Here is a 12,984-nt window from a genome sequence, read left to right on the forward strand (position 1 = left end):
CACACAAAAAGAAAGTGAGCAAACATGCCATCTCTCATTCATTCTTTCTGTACACCACTGACTTAGGTGTAATTATGGAATAAAAAGGGGTCAAATATTAGAAAAGGTCCCTTAAATGTAAATTAATATCCAATTCCTTGTTGCTTTTACATCCAAAACAGATTTTTAAACCTTTTCAGAGCTCTTTTGGAAATTCTAGACTACACATGCATTTTTTTGAAACCTACTAAATGAATAAGTTTTTACTGAATCAATACTAAAACAAGTAGATTTTACTACACCAGTTCAGATTCTTGAAACACTTGACAAGGTTTAGATTTAAAATACAACTTCCTCCAGTTCAGAATCATTACAAGTAAAAATAAAGTCAAACAAACATTAAACTTTCAAGCCCTCATTTAAAACAATACATGCTTCTTCGATAGCTTTGTGAAAGAAAACTCCTTTGAAGGACCACACTCAGCATCTGCTTTTACACCCTTTACCTTGTCATACTGTTAGAGAAGTATTTTTTACCCATATGTATGTAATGTTATCTACTGGATGCTACTGCTAGAATGATAACATTGATTATACAAAGCCAGAAGAGTGATCTTCAACAAAGAAATAGGTTATGACAGTATTAAGCAAAAAAAAGTATGCTGGACCTAAAAGTATTCTGTTTCGACCAACTCTGTTACAAAAGAATAATAAATTATTTGTTTCCTGTTGCAAATGCCTACCTTACATAGATTAATGAGGTAGACTTTTGAAAGTATTTTTCACTTTCAAATAATATACTATTACAGAGTTAACTTCTGAGTGAAATTTGATTAAAGTGCATTGTTCGTCTTCTAACTCAGATTCATTAATTACAGTAGCTATGCTAAGACAGCTGTATTTAGGTAACACCTTAATAAAAGTAAACATCAGTTCTTACTCTCTCAGTGAATGTGTTCGTCCTATGTCATCTTCATCTGTGTCACTGCTGATGGTGATCACGCTGACTGCTGGGCTGGGGGAACCGGCAATGAAGATAGCCTGGCGCTGCTTGGTTGAAAGAGATGAATCAGGGTCCAGCCTGACCGATGCATCACAACAGTTACTTTCCTGTCCTTCCGCGTTATGATTGTCCTGTGCTTCTATACAACTTATTCTCTTTACAGCCTTCAGGTTAAGTATCTTTGGAGATATAAAGGCTGAATTTTGGATATTGGTATTTTGTAACACATTGCTCCTGCGAAGAAAGCACACCATTTGACATTTAGTGAATTTCTACCAACAGACCAGAAAACTGTACTATTTTCAACAAAAAGAAACAAAGCAATGTAGGCTAAAACACCAATTTTCTAAACTAATAGAAAGAAAAACATAAAACTGGAAACACAGTCATAAATACTTGGCATATATGATGTGAGAAATTAATAAAAAAAACCCAGAAACATGCTAATAAGAAGCTACGTTGCTTCATATCTAAGACCGAAATGTGCAACAACATTGAATACAATACATTGAAAATCCCATTTTCTTATAAAGAAAACCAGAAACTAAAATCCCATTTGGGTGAAAAACAAGCAAACAAAACCTGGCCAGATTTCCTGCAAAGATTCTCCCCGAAAACAACAGCTGCTGGCCTCTGGATGAAATCCTTGCTTAAAACAAGACTGCTGAAAGTGCCCTCTGCCATGCTTTCCCCTTTATTGAGCATCCAACACCTTTGCAAATACTTTGTATGGCAGTGGGGCATATTTTCTTCAGCAAGCAGCTGAAGTATTTTTGGCCACCAGTGAAAGACAGACTATTCTTAAAACGATTGTAAGGCATACTGCAACCCTGTTATATAGTATCTCTTTATTTTTAGTTGTCTAAAGCTGATACATCCTCACGCACATAAACTTAGGAATATCTCATTAGAGCTACCTCAATATATTCTTAATACCTTCCCAAAGGCTATAAAGACAACTTTGCTATCATGATAGGCACATACTAATCAGGAACTAAAATCTCTCACTATTGCAAGTATTTTTTCATCTAGTCTGTATTACCGAAATAACACTAAAAACTTAGGGCAAGAAGAAAAAGTTCTCCCAGAAGGCCATTTAAGTACAACTGTCACTAACAAACATGCCACCGTTACAGGCTATTCCCGTGCCCACTGAACAGCAACTACAGATACACTATCTCTGAATGTTAGAAATATTCTACCAACCTGTTCTGACAGAGTTTGTTCCTCTTGGTGGCTGCAGGCTGAGGCCAGACAACATGTGCAATGCCCACGCTAATCGGCTGAGGGGCAGACAAGGTTATCTGATGTGTTAAAAGAGGCTGCGGTATCATTGAATTGTAATGGGTGCCCTGGGTAATCATCTTCCTGAGGAAAAATAAAGGAAGTTTTAAATTGCAAGTCATCTGCATTGCACCCGTAGATCGTGTTAAACCAAAGCCATCAAGGTATTGCACAAAAATACGTGGACTTACCCCCAGTCTCCAAGCCTCTGTGGGCCAGCCACAGGATCAGAGGCCAGAGATGTAGCAGGAGCTGCCACAGGCGCTACTTGCTGCCAGGCAGGAACCAGTATTTGCTGGGTCTGATTCGACCATGTCTGTTGTGAAGCAGAGAAGATTTCATGATGCAAAGAACAACGGAATTCACAGTAGCTGCTTGTAGTTCAGCACAAAACAGAAGAGGGACTGCAACAGAACTCTACAGGGCACAAATATTCACCAACCAATAATAAAACAAGAGTTTGACTTTAAAGTAATCCAACCTGAGAAAGGATTCCTGCTCGAATCTGTAGTGGCTGAATCGCGTGGGCTTGGGTCACCAGCGGAACTGCATTATCCACCCTCAGGGAGAAACTGGTGGGTTTGCTATGGTTTGTAGGAATTCCTGTCAGGGAGAAAAACACATACTTGAGCTTTAAGCAAAACATCAGTCTTGCATATATTTTCTGAGCAGAATGTGAACATAAAGGATAACTTTACAACATTTTACTATTTTTTTCTTGATGTGTTTATGAACTAATTCCATAATTTAGACTTTCAAACCAAATAAATCAACGTCTAAAAGATTTTTGTGCCATTACATATCTGCACAAATATTTGATGCTGTAATTTCCAGAAAGAACTGCCAATAGCTACTATTTGGAAACAGACTGCTAGAAAGCGGAACGACTTTGGCAGAAAGTTCTGCAAAGCTAAGCATTTTACTCTTTATCACAAATTACATTAAAAGATTTGAAAGGAAGCAGACAAAAGTAAGCAGAACTCAATTTCAAAGCTTCTCACAGCTGATTCCTGCACATCTCATGCTCTGTATTTCCAGCTAGCTGAAACCCATTCCCCTTCGCTCTTATAGCTGGCAACGCCACATATATAATGCCCCTATTTGTTACCAACTCTTTTGTGGGAAACAATGTAAAATTTTCTGCCTATGCCATCAAGTATTTGCAGTAGAATCCATAATCTTATTCCTCCCTTTATCAAAATAATGCAAACCGTAGCACTGTTGGAATAGTACCACAAGAGCACAATAGGAAAAAGATGCATCTCATGCTCTGTATAGATTTCATTATTGTCAGAGGAAACTAACAGATGTATAGCAATGCTGCAATGTTTACTACTAATAATAATTTTTGACATTATAATGTTAAACTAAAATGAAAGGAATTTTTTTCAACAGATATTGCAACAGAACAGCTATGCTAGAAGAAAATACCGGCTAGGCAAATATACTGATTTCATCTTCTAGCTGCACTTTGTGTCTTGTGCATTAGTCAAAGACTAAGCAAGGGGTGTTTGGAGGTAATTACTAAAGAACTACTAAACTAAAGATTAAAAGTGGTTGTTTTGGTTTTGGGGTTTTTTTAAATCTTTACAGTAAAGGATGAAAGAAAATCTTCATCTGATGTAGTTCTCTCATATCATAACACAATACTAAGTTATAACTATGCAGTCCAAAGCTTTTAATTTTGAAATGCTGTTGACTAATTTTTTCCACACAGCCATCTAGAACAGCAACGTCTTAACTCTGCCAGAAGTAGCCAGCTTTAGCACTTCAGATATTTGACAGAGCAGCCAAGCAGGGAAACCTTGAAGCAGTGCCAGACACCATTAATATCCCTTTCCCTCCGTGCCAGCAACTCAACTTGTCACCTATGTGATGAAAACACTATATTCCCTTCATTCAAGCTGTAGCAGAATTTAATTTGGAAATTTATCATCATACTAAGAATACAGTATACAGATCACAGATAAAGTATTTGCCTGTACTGTTTCCTTTTCTACAATCACTTTATTCATGTGGGTATAATGAAAACAGTAGGGTTTTTAAATTATGGAATATGTCATTGTGCAAAGCATATATACAATTTAAATAAGAAATTATTTAGCCATACTAAGTGCTCAGAAGGAAATCTGTATGAAGCTATGCATTTAGCTCATACAGCCTCTGACACTCTGCACAGTGAATACTTGGAGCTTTCATGAGTTTCTGGAACTCAAGACAGATGCAGCCACAAACAACATTACTGATAAAGTCTGCCCTATCTGTTTTTATCTAAACAGATAAAGACTTCCTGGGCTCTAAGTTTAGGTTAAAAGTGTTTCGGGTTTTTTTTCAGAGTGAATCTAGTGTGATTTCTAGAACTTCAAACTGCAGAAAACTAAGGAGGAGTTTGAAAGACATTCTTAAAAAAAAAAACAAAACAACCTACTTCCTATAAACTCCATCATTTCAAGATCTGATCTCAACATAAAGCCGAACCATCACCAAGACAAATAAATTGCATCTGTGGAGATGAAGACTATAATCAAGCTAATTTAATAAGCAAACAATAAAAACTACCTTTCCCTCTCCATAAATGACTATTACTGGGATAAGAAAGGCTGTTTCATCAGCTCCTCTCTGATCAGCCCACTATAAACAGAAAAAACAAGTTTTGCTTGATATGTTCTGAGATCTAAATGAGGTTTTAAAGACTCTTTCAAAAAAGACCTACGTTTGCATGATGCAAATGCATTTGTTTAAGGAAACAGAGGTTAACTGCATTACCATGTGTCCTAGAGATGCATATGCTTATTTGGTCATTTTCTACACTGCGGAAATACTTCTGTGCTAGCATTTCCACCTCGCAATCTTCCAAATGTTTCTGACAATTGAACCCTCGGCCAATTATTTCTTTCCATAAATACAAAATTGTATGCTTAAAACAATCTTATCCTTTGTAATACAGGAGAGTTCAGCCAAGCTGCCCTTTCCTCCTCACAGCATGATGCAATCAACATTCTCAAAGATTTAGTTATGTGTTTTTTCAGCCATCAGAAAGCTGCAGCAGCTCTATCTAGCATTATAACCACAAGACAGTAAACGTGACACTGTTTACATAAGGCAGCTACATCCTTAAATGAAGTCCCAAGTTTCCAGATGTTTTCTTAAACATTCACTTGGAAGTCCAATAAATACCCCAACTTTATTATCCAAGCAGATTTGTCACAAGAACTGTTATATTTTCTTATCCTTATCCCTAGGATACCCTAGGGATGTAGTTGGGAAAAAAACCCAAACAAAACAACAAAACAAAAAAACCCCAACCAAACAAAAAAATAACAAGCAAACCACCACGACCAAACCAACAAACAAAAAAACCCCAACACACAATACCACTAAAAAAGAAACAAAAAAACCACGACAACACTGATATTCCCCTCATCTTTCTTGTTTCCTCTCAAGTTTTATTTCAGAATACCCTCCTTTCTTGCTTCAGCTTCCACACTGTGTCCCTCTATTTTATCCAATACATATATATATGCATACATATACACATATGTATGTGTGTGTGGTATATGATTATGGGCTCTGGATTTTCTGCAGATGTTGATCTGGTATTTCTTTCAGAAAGGTGCAATGTATCTGGATCTGACTCACATGTTAATTTTTTTATGACACAATTAACTTCTTTTAACTATATAGCTTAAGCGGATATAATGGAAAACTCAAATACCGCTAACAGACAGACAGTAACACTCATATTTCAGGAACCGTAACAATTACGGTTAAACATACCTTGAATAGTTGGAGGACATATAATCAATGCCTGTTGGAAAACATCACTGCAACCAAACTGAGCAGTTCCTGCCTGCAGTGGTATCCCTTGGTGCAAAACTGAATGGGCAGATGCAGTTAATGCCTACGGGAACAGATTCAATACAGGCAACATTATAACTGTGAAGGTAAATCTCTCACACACTTGTCCCACCAGCTTATATCATAAACAACTAAAATAACTTCTAAAAATTAAACTTTCACATATATTTCACAGGAAGCGATCCCGTTTGGCCACCGGAGGGCACTACAATACAGCACTGCTTTGCTATGGCAACACCAGTTTCTAACTTAATTTTGAAACACACTGAATTCTAATTGGTTTGTTTGTTTGCTTAAGAAAACATTAGGAGAAAATGAGAGGGCAAGACAGAAGATTTTGTCACTTACTAGATGTACTTTTTCAATTACAAAATTAATTAGGGAAACTGCATTAATGGAATTTATAATTAAAAAAACCCCGTTTTTACCTGACTTCTTACTGGACCAATTTTGGTAAAGCTCGCAGTCAGATTAGCTGCACTGCCTGAGGCAACTGGTCTCATAAGTGATGTTTTATTGCGATTACTTAAGTCATACAAACTTGATCTGCATTTGCAAACATCCATGATATGAAAACAGGACTTCACTCTGTTAAAATCAGAAAATAAGTTGCTTTAATTAGAATTTCATGTTGTTAAATGTATAAAAAAATTCCCCAGAAGAAGGAAAAAAAAAAAACCAAAAACAACTCCCCCCCCCCAAAAACATAGTTCAAAGCCCACAGTTCCCAGTTTCACAGAATGGCATCATACACGGAAGCAGACAAAAGAAATACTGCTATTACTACGTTCATGTCAAGCCTTTGTAATGCGTATTTTATAATCAAGAAAAATACTGCTATTTCCTGCTCCTTGTATCTAACACCATTTTCTAACAACTGTGTACAACTAGGAAGGATAGTAAACTAAATGGATGGCAAGCTCTTTCTTTCAGTGAAATGCTTGCACGTTAGGAAATCCACAGTGAAACTCACAATTCCAGAACTGCAAGAAAACTTTCAATACGTTCCATATTAACCAATGCATAAAAGAAGGTATCTGAGACGTTAATCTCAAGAGGAAATGCCTATCCTAGCTCTCAATGACTGACAGGAACTAAGGCTCTTCACACTTCCAAAAATCAAGCCCAAGTTTCTGCAGTGTTGGAATTTTATCAACCAGGCATATAAATGATAACTTAGAAATCTATTGCTCTAAATGTTACTTTTCAGAAAAAAAAAAACCCACAGTTATTCAAACAGCTTCCTTGACCAAGTAGATGTGTTTAATGTTGCGATCACTTGAAAGAATTCTCTAAGACGTTACAAAAATGACAAAAGATTTTTCTCTCTGATAGCAGATGAAACAACACTATTATACACATGAATCACTACAACAGAGATTTAAAAAAGTAATTTTTGTGTGTTACGTACTGGTTGCTATGAGGAAAATCGAGGAGGTGCTTCATGGTAACAAAAGAATGGTTCAGGGTCTCAGCTGGAGTGATTCTTAAATCAGCGTCGATCAGCAACATTTTCTTCAACAGACTGACAAATTCCCTCCTATCTGCCTTCTCTGCCAACAGGTCACTTCCTTCCAAATCCATCACCATGTTCACCTGGCATTGAACAAAACAGTCACATAGAAGACATGAATATTGGTTTAACTATTCCTGTTGTTGCTTTCTGCTATAAAATACTAATATTCAATGATTTTATCATGTAGGGCACGGTGAATTTGCTAGCTTCTCCCAGTACGGTTGGCTTGCAATTGGTGACTTTTTTCTGCACACACACTACTCCCCTTGCACCCTCCCCAGCTAAAAGCCCCTGAAGGCTTTATTCCAGAATGGGACTCGGAATTTAAAAAGTAAGGTGTGGGATAAAGATCTTTATATGGTCTAACTTAAACTACAGAGGTAGTCTTCAAAAAAGAATTTCAAACATGTATTAATGCCGATCTTGCAAAAAGATTTAACTCCCTTTTCAGGATATGGAAGAGAATGAAAAATTTCCTTTTGTTATTGACTGGAGAGTTATAAAGCTAAAGAAAAGTGTGGAAACATTTTTTTTTAAAAAAAGGAAAAGCATAATTATATTGAGAATTATATTGTTAAAAAAGCAGAATTATACTGGAAATTATATAGTTAAGATAGCAGGATCCATATGCATTCTTTTTTTAACCAGAATGGCAGATAAGGTAGAAGAGAAAGTACATGTTATACACAAAATTAAAGGGTTCCCCACCACCACAAGGACAAGTACCATTGTTTAACACAAGCAATGGCAAAGGAAGATCTTTATAAAAAGCCCAAAGGACTGACATAGCTAGACATTTTCCTCAGAGCAACATATACAGAGAATAATGGACATGACTGATATACAATAAATAATATTCTAAAAGGGTTTATTTCAAACTAGTAAAATGTTTTAAAAAAAATCACACATTCCTTTTGCAAAGGAAGAACGCGTTCATACTCACATGCACTATATCATCCAAACTGTTGAAAATATACTTTCTGGCCTCTTTAGACTTCATACCTGTCTCTGCCTCGTGCTCTTCCAATGTCTCAAAAAAGAAAAGGAAAGCGGAGTTTAGAAGTTGACAATAAAGGACACTTATAGCTACAAAGTAACTTTATGTATTTATTGGCCTAATAAACATGTTTTTAAAAAAATAATTAATATTTCAATTGTATATTTGTATGCTGCTTTGCTGACTACTTTCATTTTCTAAATTGAAATACAAAAACTACTGAATGTCACGTCTGAGTGATCGTAGTACTGGATTACAACAGATGGTTTGTAAATCGCACAGGAAGTGCTGAAAGCCTAGCAAGACATTGTTTAATGAACCTCTCTTGTGTGCTTATATTTTTATATATCACAGGTTTTCTACGACTTGTATTTTATACATTTCCTCAAGCTCAAGACTTTTAACTCCAAACAGCAGCAACATCATATCACTGTAAAAAAATGAAACAAAAAAACCCAGGCAGGTTCTGTTCTGTTCACTTTCTCTTTGCTTTCTCTTCTTTTGTTATTTTTATACTTTTATTCCTTTGCATACACAACAGCTGGTGTAAGCATTTTAAATACAGAAGTATGAAACAAACAAATCCCAGAGAATGAATGCGATCACCTATCAGTGATTTACGAGCTGGAATACCACCTTCTGTTACAATTTTCCTCCTTCAACACAGACAGCACCAGGAGGCAGGTTTTGTTTTAAGAGTCCATGCTGCAGGAGGCAAGGCAGGACTGCAGGGAAAAATTTTTTTTAACGTAGAAAGTACAGAAAAGTTTCCAAAATTAACTTTGACGAAACCTGTGAGTAATGACCAATGGTCCATACCAAAACTCCTTTCTTCCCCCAAAACAGCATTTAGTCTGCTGTGAGAGATTTAACCTCTGAAAGGTAACAGCTTCTGAAAACAGGGAGGGCTGTTTGCATCAAGAACTCATTTAGGTTCTCTGATACGGAGGAACCAGATGTAAACTGTCACCTAATCATCAACCGCTCAAAAAACCAGAAAACTGGAATAATCAGGACGGTGTAATCGGAGAATTCTTATATAATCCGACCCGGCGGCGTTACGGCAGGGCAGCGCCGGCCCAGGCCGCTCGGCCCAACGCGCGCCGAGGATTTACCAAGTTGCTGAGGAGAGTTATTACGCGACTTGCATTTTGAGCTCGTCAGCTGTTTGTTATTGCAGAAGTTTTATGTCAACTGTAACTGTTTCCTGACTCCTCGAGTCCTCTGTGAATTTGGTGAAGCAGCACCATGAAGTAGTACAATTTAAAAAAAAAAAAAAAAATTGCATAGGAAGTTAAAGCTCTGCTTATGGCCAGTGTGCAATAGTGCTGCTTAGAGAGAAGGTGTGCAGACAGCAAAAGTACATTTTTTTAATTTCATCTGCTTTTATTGTATTGCAGCTTTCAGCCAACAAAGACTGTTTTAGGATGAGATCTGAAGGAAATGAGCTGTACACAGTCATGTTGTTTCTTAATCCCCTTTCTCCTAGGAACTTTTGGTCCTGAAGCCAGTTTTGAACAAATTTTGACAGAGCAGTTTGGGCCTCAGAGACAAATTATTTAAAGCGAAGTGAAAAGCAGTGACTGAGTAAGAGAAAAAAAAAAAACAAAACCAACATTTAGTACCTCTGGAGATACAAGGCTTAATTTGAATTCAATGCTCTCTCTCAACCTGGCACCCGTGCACTGGCCGCCCAGCGTGGCGGCTGCACCAGACCTGCCTCTGGCCCAGCTGGCGGGGAGAAAATGTGGGCATGAGCTTGGGGCACTGTTTTTGGGGAATGGGAAAAATGGAAGGGATACAGAGCGGGGACTGATAAAAATCACAGGAGATGTGGAAGGGAGCTAACAATACCATAGTGAACCTTGGCCCCTCTGGCTTCTCTGGTTACAAATAGATTTTATACTGTTTTCTACTATATTATACTGTTTACCTTTAATCTCCAACTAGAATATGGTGCATCCGTTTCTCTACAGAAAAATCTTGCAGTTTTCGTTCCCATGCTTAACAACTGCTCTCCTGGCAAACCTTGAGTCTGTGAAATGTAACGAATCTGAGGAAGAAAAAAAAAAACAACATGGGAAGTCATTTACCTCTGATTTTCAAAATCTGATCCACATGTAAAAAACTTGTCATTTCATTTTAGAAATGGCAAAATGAGCCACCCTCAGAGCACCGTAGTTCGACAACTACACCTTACACAGGAGAGAAACCTAACACTGAGCGCCTGATACTGCGCTCTCCATCTCTCAGAGAAAGCCATACATAAACAAACCTAAAGTGACCTATATAAGCAAGCTTTTAAAGTTCGGTCACAGGAATGAGGAGCTGGGGAGAGTGGCTGTCATTACCTTCTTAACTCACTGAAATCTTAAAATGTAATATTTTCTTTCTAAACGGGAAAATTAGTAGGAGTGCTTTGCTTGTGTTACAGACGTTTGATGATGATTTTTGGCATACTTTCATTATACAACACTATAAAAATCCTTCCTGTTTGCTGTTTCCAGTGTATCAGTCTTTTACACCTCTGACACACCTGCATTTCAAGCAAATGTTCCACTTGGAAAGGGAATGTGCCTACAACCTCTAGGCATCCTGCAAAAGATACTGTCCTCATCTCAGAAAATCTGCTACTGAATGTGATGGGAATGGACTAGCTTTATGCCTGAAATGGTCAGATGCTCTTTTCCACTGAAATGATTATCCTGCATTTATTTTAGAAGATAATTTACTATGCATTTTTCATTACTTTTCTTATGGTTGATGATACGAAGTATTACCTAAAATAGTTAAGATTCAAGGCTTTGACAGAAATCTGTTAAAAGAACACATTATGATGTGTTTTTAATTACTGTGCATGTAATGTTAACTCACTGTACAAGGGGGGAGTTATCTCAGAAGTAATACATCTTTAAAAATTAAAAAAAACACCTTCAGGAAGGACAAACTGGAAGAATAATGGGCAACTGAAAACTGAGCTTGTTGCAGGTTGGGATAGAGGGAGTACGGATTCCAGCAGCCAGGGCTGAAGGTCCACGGGGAGCGAGGGCTGGAGGGCGTTGGGCAGGGTCCCATGCCACACGCCTCCAGAGAGGGGCTGCTGGCGTGGGCCAGCCCCTGGAAAAGGTGGAGCAGCCGGGGAATAAGAGAGAATGGAAGAAAGGAAAAAAATCATAAGAAGAGAGCAGTGAAATATACTGAACCAGAAGCTGGGAGATAAGATTAATTCAATGGAAGACAGAGGACTTGAGAGCTAGGAGCACCTGAGCAGGGAAAAACTGATGGGCAGTAGAGAGGAAAGGTACACATGAGGCTTCTGCTGGAATATAAGTGACAGACCAAAGCGGGGAGGAACTAAACACAACGCTGCCAACTCTTGGTATTTGGTATCCTCCATAATTCCCTACATCAGGAAGTAAAGAGAACCCCACTCTGACCAGAAGTCTTTCTAGATCATTTAGTTGTTTTCTAAGCATATTATAAAGTCTTAGAAATTAGGGGGGGGGGAAGACAATGCATTTATTCAAAAATTTAGCAGTTAAGCACCTGTGCCTGTTTTCAATGAGTATTAAGGCTCCGAAGACATCGCTATTTTCCACTGAGAAGTACAGCTGTTACTGGATATAATCACAAATGAATATAATAACTAAGAGCTTCCTTTCAAGGGCTAGCGTGTTGGTTGCCAGATGTCAGGGGTACAGGGGGAAAGGCAGCACAAAGCCCTTGCCTGTTCGTTACTCGGTGACACACGCCATGTAGCAAGAGGAAAGGAATTTCCTTGGAAGCCATCTCCTACGACTGCTGTACTCGTGTGCACTGAAGAAAACCCTGAATCAAATTTCTCTGAAGCAAGTTTAAGCAAGTTTTGCAGACCTGCTTGAGAACAATGACAAGGCTGACTAAAGTAAGGTAATTCCTGCTGCTGCTGCAGAGGAGGTTACAGCTCCTCTTCCACCACAACTTCTCCGACATGAACATCAGACAAGTTGCTAGACGAGTTATTAACTGATGCTTCCAGCAAACTTGAGTGATATGTCTGTCTTTAACTAAATGTCTTTTAAACTCAGTATTCACTTGTAAAGCAAGCAAAAAAATCTTATGGGCATCAAGATTAACCCCTAATCCATGTAGTCCTTTGCATCTTGGAAGGTGGCTGTCATTGGTGACAATGCTGTTTACTTGCACTGGCCAGCAGTATCTAGATGTCGAGCCACGTTGGCCCTGGGCCTACAACAGCAAGAAACAAGAAACAGGAATATGCTGTCATAAGGACCTGGCTGTCTAAAACTGAGAAAAGATGAGCGTTGGCTATGAAGTTGAGCACTATGAAGGTAGGCGCTCTGCGCA

General features: G+C 38.0%; 1 protein-coding gene across 2 annotated transcripts in view; it reads right to left on the reverse strand.

The window, feature by feature from the left end:
• The window catches only part of HIPK3 (homeodomain interacting protein kinase 3), a 115,651-nt gene that overhangs the window by 10,237 nt on the left and 92,430 nt on the right, over nucleotides 1-12,984 (reverse strand). For both annotated transcript variants that reach the window (XM_082318006.1, XM_082318005.1), the window contains exons 4-12: nucleotides 10,571-10,690; nucleotides 8,584-8,670; nucleotides 7,536-7,720; nucleotides 6,553-6,712; nucleotides 6,044-6,167; nucleotides 2,748-2,869; nucleotides 2,458-2,582; nucleotides 2,189-2,350; nucleotides 920-1,216 (exon numbers count right to left, since the gene is read on the reverse strand). In XM_082318006.1, coding sequence (XP_082174132.1) covers nucleotides 920-1,216; nucleotides 2,189-2,350; nucleotides 2,458-2,582; nucleotides 2,748-2,869; nucleotides 6,044-6,167; nucleotides 6,553-6,712; nucleotides 7,536-7,720; nucleotides 8,584-8,670; nucleotides 10,571-10,690 — 1,382 coding nt within the window. The remainder of the gene's footprint in view (nucleotides 1-919; nucleotides 1,217-2,188; nucleotides 2,351-2,457; nucleotides 2,583-2,747; nucleotides 2,870-6,043; nucleotides 6,168-6,552; nucleotides 6,713-7,535; nucleotides 7,721-8,583; nucleotides 8,671-10,570; nucleotides 10,691-12,984) is intronic.

The sequence above is a fragment of the Platalea leucorodia genome (genome assembly GCF_965183815.1).
Source record: "Platalea leucorodia genome assembly, chromosome: 7".
Classification (NCBI taxonomy): domain Eukaryota; kingdom Metazoa; phylum Chordata; class Aves; order Pelecaniformes; family Threskiornithidae; genus Platalea; species Platalea leucorodia.